At 47.3% G+C, this 8,860-nt stretch overlaps 1 protein-coding gene across 1 annotated transcript in view; it reads right to left on the reverse strand.

Moving 5' to 3' along the window:
* Positions 1-380: 380 nt before the first annotated feature.
* LOC117882552 overlaps positions 381-8,860 on the reverse strand; it is a 67,758-nt gene continuing 59,278 nt past the window's right edge. Inside the window, exons 5-6 of the mRNA XM_034780950.1 lie at positions 7,344-7,449; positions 381-1,543 (exon numbers count right to left, since the gene is read on the reverse strand). Of these exons, the coding sequence (XP_034636841.1) occupies positions 1,026-1,543; positions 7,344-7,449 (624 nt within the window). The 3' untranslated portion in view covers positions 381-1,025. The remainder of the gene's footprint in view (positions 1,544-7,343; positions 7,450-8,860) is intronic.

An 8,860-nucleotide genomic window follows, 5' to 3' on the forward strand; every position in this document is an offset into this window, starting at 1 on the left:
GCCCATAGCAGGGAACAAGAACACGAGGCAACCCCAACTACAACTCCCATGAAGCACCAAGTGGAATTTCCAAATCAAAGAATTTCAGTTTTTAGCCAAAAAAGCAAAATCTGTTCAGTTTTCAAGCATTTAGTTCTTTGACCGAAAACATATAAATAAACTCCATGGAAAGCAGAGGCTTTTTGCAAAACTGTTTAGTCAATAATGCAATTTTCTGTTGAAAATAATTTTAGATGGAAAATTTTTGAACAGTCCAGCTGAATCTAGGGGATTTAGATACACAGTTGCCATTCACTTCAACAGGAACTATGTGTCTAAATGCCCTGTTCAGCTTTGAATAGCTCGGCTCTAATACCCAATCATTTTGAAAAAAAAAGAGCTGGGAAGGGACTGGAATTAGGTTTCATCATTGTTTACATTTATTAACCCCGGGAGCTCCAATCACAGTCATGCTGTCATAAAGGCAGGAATGTCCATATTGCTTGGGTGTAGGTTTGTCCCTACAGACAACCTGAACCAACATCAGTTTCCTCCTTCCCATCCTGACTCCTTCAAATATTTTCACTTCTAGGATTTGTACAGCTCCTTTCATGCACATTTCACCCTTGACTCCCCTGGGAACAAGCAAGCTGTAGCCTTATAATCTCTGCCTGTGGAGCACCAATTCCTGGAATGATGCATTGACCAAGAAACCACTGCTCTTAGTTTTGAATACATGGACCAAAACCTGTTGTGGATTACCCCTGAGTGACCTAGGTAAAGTCCACGAGGTCAGACAGGATGCAAATCAGTTAGTCCCAGTGTCGCCAAATAATTGGTTTAAAGTAAGAGGCTCTCACAAGTCCCTCTTCAAAGAGGGCTCAAGCCTACAAGATGCTGAGCTGCTCCTGGCCATCAATGGGGGCCAAGGACACTCAGCACCTGGCAGGCTGGCCCATCATGGACAGAATGCAGGGGAAGGTGCCTGTGGCTGTGGAAGCCAGTCAGTCCTGGGTGGTGGGAGGCATCAGTCCCAGCCCCTCCCCTCAGACGTGGTATTTTTTCAGTAGTTCGCTTTGCCACTGCCGCTTCTTGTTGGGGAAGGAGATGGGGATCTTGATCTTCCTGAAGTCTTCGATGCACTTCCCCAGCTCTGACTCCAGCGCCCTCCTCTCCTCGCTGACGGGAGGTGCCTCAGGGCAGCTCTCCACCCCATTCTCCTGGATGTTCAAGTGGTCACTGTTCCTCCTCTGCCCCATCTGCTTCACCTCCTCCAAGAATTTGAGAGAGTTGGAGAAATCCAGGGTGTTAGGCCGAGGCGGACATTCATCCGGCAACTCTGGCCAGGGCAAGGAGGCTGTGGAGCCGGGGTCACCAGCCTCCGACTGGGGACCTTTGTCAGGGAGAGAGTCTCCAGTGACCAGAACCATGTCAGGTTCACAACGGCTGTCCAAGCTGGAGGTCGAAAAGTCGTAGCTGCTGTCCATGCCAGCCGAGTCCTTGTGTGCCTCCACGGTTGGGTTTGGTTCTTCTGTCACCGCTGGGGCACTGTCTGCTGCTGGCACTGGAGGGGAAAAATCAGAGACCGACGTTAGGGATAGGTGGCTCCCATAAGGGCACATTCAACATTATGGGGCAAATTTGGTGCCCCGACATGCCACACAACCACACTGAGCTCAGTTGAAGCCCCAGAAGCCAGCGCAGAATTTAGCTCTTTGCTGCCATTCCTTCAGTTACTGCTCCGAGGGGAAGAGAGCGCAAGGAAAGTGCTGACGTATGGCTAGCTGTTTTCAATGTACGGTGTTTTATCCTTTTTTTAACCATTTCCTTTGGCTTCTCAGTTCATCCTACCTCTGCCATTTCTCTCAACTGCACACAGAAAGAAACCAATCCACATGCCCCTCGTGCTCCGTGGATCACAGCTAGGGAACCCTGCTGTAGTCCAAACACAACCAAATAGGGGCCCTAGCATGAAATCCAGACCCAACTGACAACTCTCATTTACCTCAGTGGGGACAGGGTTTCACCCACAATCCTTGCTGGGAGAGGAGATTCAGTTGGTAATAGAGCCCCATACAAGTGCTTGGCTGTTTTTCATTTTCTATACCCCCTGGTCAAACCCCACAAGACGGGACATATTCAGCATGTTGTGTAGAGCTGGGCTCAGTTCTTGCTTTGAAACAGGAATTTGGTTTCTTGTGTAGAAAGAATAGTAAATATGGCAGGCGACCAACTTGGCTAAACAGTGAAATCCTTGCTGATCTTAAAAGCAAAAAAAAAGCTTACAAGAAGTAAGATTGGACAAATGACCAGGGAGGAGTATAAAAATATTGCTCAGGCATGCAGGAGTGAAATCAGGAAGGCCAAATCACACTTGGAGTTGCAGCTAGCAAGAGATGTTAAGAGTAACAAGAAGAGTTTCTTCAGGTATGTTAGCAACAAGAAGAAAGTCAAGGAAAGTGTGGGCCCCTTACTGAATAAGGGAGGCAACCTAGTGACAGAGGATGTGGAAAAAGCTAATGTACTCAATGATTTTTTTGCCTGTCTTCACGAACAATGTCAGCTCCCAGGCTGCTGCACTGGGCAGCACAGTATGGGGAGGAGGTGGCCAGCCCTCTGTGGAGAAAGAAGTGGTTCGGGACTATTTAGAAAAACTGGATGAGCACAAGTCCACGGGGCCGGATGCGCTGCATCCGAGGGTGCTAAAGGAGTTGGCGGAGGTGATTGCAGAGCCATTGGCCATTATCTTTGAAAACTCATGGCGATCGGAGGAGGTCCCGGATGTCTGGAAAAAGGCTAATGTAGATCCCATCTTTAAAAAAGGGAAGAAGGAGGATCTGGGGAACTACAATCCCTCACCTCAATCCCTGGAAAAATCATGGAGCAGGTCCTCAAGGAATCAATTCTGAAGCACTTAGAGGAGAGGAAAGTGATCAGGAACAGTCAGCATGGATTCACCAAGGGCAAGTCATGCCTGACTAACCTAATTGCCTTCTATGAGGAGATAACTGGCTCTGTGGATGATGGGAAAGCAGTGGATGTGTTATTCCTTGACTTTAGCAAAGCTTTTGATACAGCCTCCCACAGTATTCTTGCCAGCAAGTTAAAGAAGTATGGGCTGGATGAATGGACTATAAGGTGGCTAGAAAGTTGGCTAGATTGTCGGGCTCAACGGGTAGTGATCAAAGGCTCCATGTCTAGTTGGCAGCCGGTTTCAAGCGGCGTGCCCCAAGGGTCAGTCCTGGGGTCAGTTTTGTTCAGTATCTTCATTAATGATCTGGAGGATGGCGTGGACTGCACTCTCAGCAAGTTTGCAGATGACCCTAAACTGGGAGGAGTGGTAGATATGCTGGAGGGTAGGGATAGGATACAGAGGGACCTAGACAAATTAGAGGATTGGGCCAAAAGAAACCTGATGAGGTTCAACAAGGACAAGTGCAGAGTCCTGCACTTAGGACGGAAGAATCCCATTTACTGTTACAGACTAGGGACCGAGTGGCTAGGCAGCAGTTCTGCAGAAAAGGACCTAGGGGTTACAGTGGACGAGAAGCTGGATATGAGTCAACAGTGTGCCCCTGTTGCCAAGAAGCTAACGGCATTTTGGGCTGTATAAGTAGGGGCATTGCCAGCAGATCGAGGGACGTGATCATTCCCCTCTATTAGACATTGGTGAGGCCTCACCTGGAGTACTGTGTCCAGTTTTGGGCCCCAGGCTACAAGGAGGATGTGGAAAAATTGGAAAGAGTCCATCGGAGGGCAACAAAAATGATTAAGGGGCTGGAGCACATGAGTTATGAGGAGAGACTGAGGGAACTGGGATTGTTTAGTCTGCAGAAGAGAAGAATGAGGGGGGATTTGATAGCTGCTTTCAACTACCTGAAAGGGGGTTCCAAAGAGGATGGATCTAGACTGTTCTCAGTGGTACCAGATGACAGAACAAGGAGTAATGGTCTCAAGTTGCAGTGGGGGAGGTTTAGGTTGGATATTAGGAAAAACTTTTTCACTAGGAGGGTGGTGAAGCACTGGAATGGGTTACCTAGGGAGGTGGTGGAATTTCCTTCCTTAGAGGTTTATAAGGTCAGGCTTGACAAAGCCCTGGCTGGGATGATTTAGTTGGGATTAGGTCCTGCTTTGAGGAGTGGGTTGGACTAGATGACCTCCTGAGGTCCCTTCCAACCCTGATATTCTAATCATTCAGCAAGCCTGGGGCTAAATATTGGGCAAACCTGGAGGCTGATCTATGGGTTAGGGTTGAAATGTTGTAAAGCTCACTGGTTTCAAAGGATTTGGGACACTGAACACTGCCGTTGTTAGGAGCTGAGTGAAACTTGTTATGGGTTGAGTTAAAACGCCATTGAGATGGATAGGGGAGTACTCACCCTTCAATTAACATAACTGTAAGCATAAACCCCCACTTAAGACAAAAGATGTGGGTGAACCCACCCAGGAGCCTTTGGCTGAGTATTCTTTTGGGTCGCACAGAAACTGAGATCAGGCAAGAACAGAGAGAGAGAGGGACTGAGGCGAGTTAATAAAGCCAAGCAAGACCCTGTAAGCACAGTGTGACTCTGGAAAAAGCTAGAGCGAGAGCTTTGGGTTTGGTGTTAACTAACAAGGCCTGGGGGCTGTAAACCAAGCTCCTTTGTTCTTGGTTCCTTCTGCATTCAGAGACACAGGACTTTGTACACTCTTTGTAAACAAACAAGACTGCATCAAAGAAAATAGCAGCTGCCATCAACTTCTATTTCCAACTGGAATGTCCCCAGGGCCCCAAACTTCAACTAGCTGCTTGGGTCGAAAAGTGGTAACAATATTCAGCATGATGCGCAGAGCTCAGCTCTTGCTTTGAAACAGGTTTTTTGTTACACATTGGGCTGTGTTCGTGAATCTTTCAGCAAGCCTAGGGCTAAACTTTGGCCAAGCCTTGGGGGCTGATCTATGGGTTGGGATAGAAATTGTGCAAATCTCACTGGTTTCAAAGGATTTCAGGAATTGAGCTTTGAGGTGATTCAATCATGAAACCAAGATGAATGGAAACTGGAAAATGAAAAATAAGTTGCACAGCTTCCTACATCTCTAGCTTCTGCGTTGGTCTGAAACAGTCACGGTGCATCTCTGTTTGCTAGCATTAGTGGAAAACAAGCAGTGACTCTGTATTGGAAACAGCCATTATGTTTCAATTTCTAGCCACAGGAACAAATCATGCAAAGGAACTTTAATGGAAACTGATACTAAACCATTTAGCAAGGTCAGCCCCGTCCCCTTGCCCTCAGTTAGTGAAAAGCAGCATATGCAACCACAGCAGAACCCAAGGGAGTGGGTCTTTTACTGATCCCTGTGCCCAGCAATGCAAAGAGATTACATGGCTAATTCCCTAAATGCATCTAACGGCTGCAGACTGCAGGTTATCATGGCAGTGCCATCCCTGAGGTTCTCTTATGGGTAGAAAAAACCCCATGGGTAACTCATTTTGCATAAGGAAACATTTTCCCAGCATGCGTCTAGTCCACGAGAAGCTGCTACCATGTGATCATCTCAAATGATAAAACAGGGAATTATTGAGACCTCTTACCAGTGAGCTGAACATTGTATGCAGGGCGACGTCTCTCTCTAACCACATATTATTATAGTAGCAATATAGAGCTGGAAGGGACTTCAAGAGATCGTCTAGCGCTAGCCCATCCCCTCACTCTACGGTGGGATTAAGTATTATCTAGACCATCTCCGACAGGTGTTTGTTTACCCCTGTTCTTAAAAGCCTCCAATGATGGGGATTCCACAATCTCCCTGGGTCACCTGTTCCAATGTTTATGTTAGAAACTTTTTCTTAATATCTAACCTGTCTCCCCCTTGCTTCAAACTAAATCAATCACTTCCTGTCCTACCATCAGTAGACATGGAGAACAATTGATCACTGTCATCTTTATAACAGCCCTTAACATATTTGAAGACTGTGATCAGGCCCCCCTTCCCCCATCTTCTTTTATTCTCTAGACTAAAGATGTCTTTCAATCTTTCCTCAGAGGTCACATTTTCTAACCAGTGTCATTTTTATTGTTTTATTGTGACTCTCTCCAATTTGTCCACATCTTTCTTAAAGTGCAGTGCCCAACACTGGACATAGTACTCCAGCTGAGGCCCCACCAGTGCCAAGTAGAGTGGGATAAATACCTCCCATGTCCTACATACGACACTCCTGTTAATACATGCCAGAATTACATGGCCTTTTTTGCAACAGCATCATGTTGTGGACTCCTATTCAATTTGTGATCCATTATAACCCCCACATCTTTTTCTTCTGTAACTACCACCTACCCAGCTATTCCCCATTTTGTAGTTGTGCAATGAGTTTCCCTTCTAAGTATAGTACTTCACACTTATCTTTACCAAATTTAATCTTGTTGATTTCAGACCAATTCTCCAGTCTGTCTAGGTTGGTGTCAATTCTAATCCTGTCCTCCAAAGCGCTTGCAACTGCAACAAGCTTGGTATCATCCTCAAATTTTATAAGCGTACTTTCCACCCCATTATCTAAGTCATTAATGAAATTATTGACTAGTACTTGACCTAGGACTGACCCCTGTGGGACCCCACTAGATATGTCCTACTATCAAACCATTGATAACTACTCTTTGAGTATGGTATTTTTCAATGAGTTATACATCCACATATAGTAATTTCATCTAGACCAGTGTTTTTCAACCTGGGGCTGCAGACTATGTCTAAGATTTCCAAAGGAGTCTGCATCTCCATTCAAAATTTTTGAGGGGTCTGCAAATGAAAAAAGGTTGAAAACCACTGATATAGATCACGATTCCCTAATCTGATTCTGAGTTATAGCTGAAGTGCAAACAACCTCAGCTGGTTTATAACTTTCAAACACCCCCCCCCCCCTTTTTTTTTGGTGGAAATTTGGCCATTTCTCAAAATGAGAATTTTTTGCAAAAACTTTTTTTCTTTTTCAAATCCCTTATTCCAAATATTTTCAGCAGAAGTTTTTAAGGGGGAAAAAAAGACGCCTGTTAAATATTTTTGTTTGTTTTTCCATTTCTGATGTCATTCTGCATTGCCAATTTTAGATCAGTTGAGTCACATGGAGGGAATTTTTGTTCCCCAATGTGGAATTTTTTGAATAACACCGACGGATCTCAAAGCAATTTACAAAGGTCAGTATCATTATCCCCATTTTAAATATGGGAAAACTGAGGCTCAGAGCAAGGCTGTGACTTGCTCAAGGTGACCCAGCAGGGCCGTGGCTAAGCCAGGACTAGAACCCAGAGTCCCAGTTCCATGCTCTATCCACTAGGCAACACTGCCTGCATGTTGTGGGATGGGTGAGCTGCAAATAAAGGCACATTAGATACCAGCCTTCAGGTTTGCAAACCCCATCGTGTCTGGAACCGCCTGCTCCTGTGCCGAGCTCCTCCTCACATCCATGCCCATCTGGGGGTATGTCACTGACTCCAGAGCCTGGGGAGAACAATCCACAACAAACAGAACATCAGCAATCAGAACAGGTGATTGTGCACGTAAAAGATGGGAGGGTCATTAAAGTGCAGGGTATCCCTGAGCAAAGCGAGGTATAATGCAGGCCAGCTCTGGACCCACACACAGCTCTGCCAACGCACCTCAATCCTGAGTCAGAGGCATCAATAGCAGGCAAACTGAACTCTCTGCAATACTGACCATTGCTCCTGTAGCTCTCTCTGTCTCCAGCTTTGCTTTGTCCTTTTGGATCAGACTGGATGCAGAATAACCCTACTTCTAGAAAGCCCAGAGGGAAATTAGGAGGTTAAGGAGCATTCTCCACAGGGGATGCGTTTGGAATGAGACGAACATACACTGATCCTGGTGAATGCTGTTGCCCTGCTGTGCAGTGAGGGGAGATCTTCTAAAGCACCTAAAGGAGTTAGGAGAGCAAGTCCCATTAACTTTCAATAGGACCTGTGTTCCTAAATCCCAAAGATGCTTTTGAAAAGCCCTCACCAGAGCTATATTTCCTGATCAGAGGGTGCATCTCAGTGTTAAAATGACTGGGAAGGCGCTCTGCAACATACTGCAGCAAATGCCACAGTGCAGTAACCAGCCCTGCTGCACAAGTCTCCTCTACATAACTGTATATGCACATACACATGCGCATGCTCAGGGCTAGATCCTCACAGGGGCGGCTCTAGGCACCAGCAAAGCAAGTAGGTGCTTGGGGCAGCCCATTTGCAGGGGCGGCAGGGATCCAGCATGGGAGCTAAGAACCAACAGGGGGCCCTGGCTCTATAGAGTCATCCCTGGAGCAGGGAAAGAACTACATTTCCCAGCATTCCCTTGGCCACTACCAACAGGAAAAAGGGGGAGGGAGTGAGGAAGCTGAGACCTCATGCTGCAGCCTGCTGTGAATGGAGAGCTGCACTGGGAAGGATAGGGATACCATATTTTAACATTCAAAAAATAGGACACTTCACGGGGAAGGAGGGTAGCCCCACCCTGCCACCATCCACTCCCTCCAACTACCCCCCACAGAAACCCCAACCCATCCGACCCCCCTATCCCCTGATCACCCCCTCCCAGGACCCCTGCCCCAACTGTCCCCCCCAGGACCCCACCCCCTATCTAAGCCCCACTGATCCTTGTCCCCTGATTGCCCCCTCCTGGGCCCCCACCCCCTATCTAAGCCTCCCTTCTCCTTGTCCCCAACTGCCCCCTCCTGAGACCCCCCCCAACCTCCCCCCTAGGACCTCGCCCCCTACCTGTCCCCTGACAAACCCCTGGGACTCCCATGCCTATCCAACTGCTGCCTGTCCCCTGACTGCCCCCCCTGAACCCCTGACCCATCTGACCTCCCCTTCTCCCTGCCCCTGACTGCCCCCCCGAACCTCCACCCCATCCA

This window comes from Trachemys scripta, chromosome 9 (genome assembly GCF_013100865.1).
Source record: "Trachemys scripta elegans isolate TJP31775 chromosome 9, CAS_Tse_1.0, whole genome shotgun sequence".
Taxonomy (NCBI): domain Eukaryota; kingdom Metazoa; phylum Chordata; order Testudines; family Emydidae; genus Trachemys; species Trachemys scripta.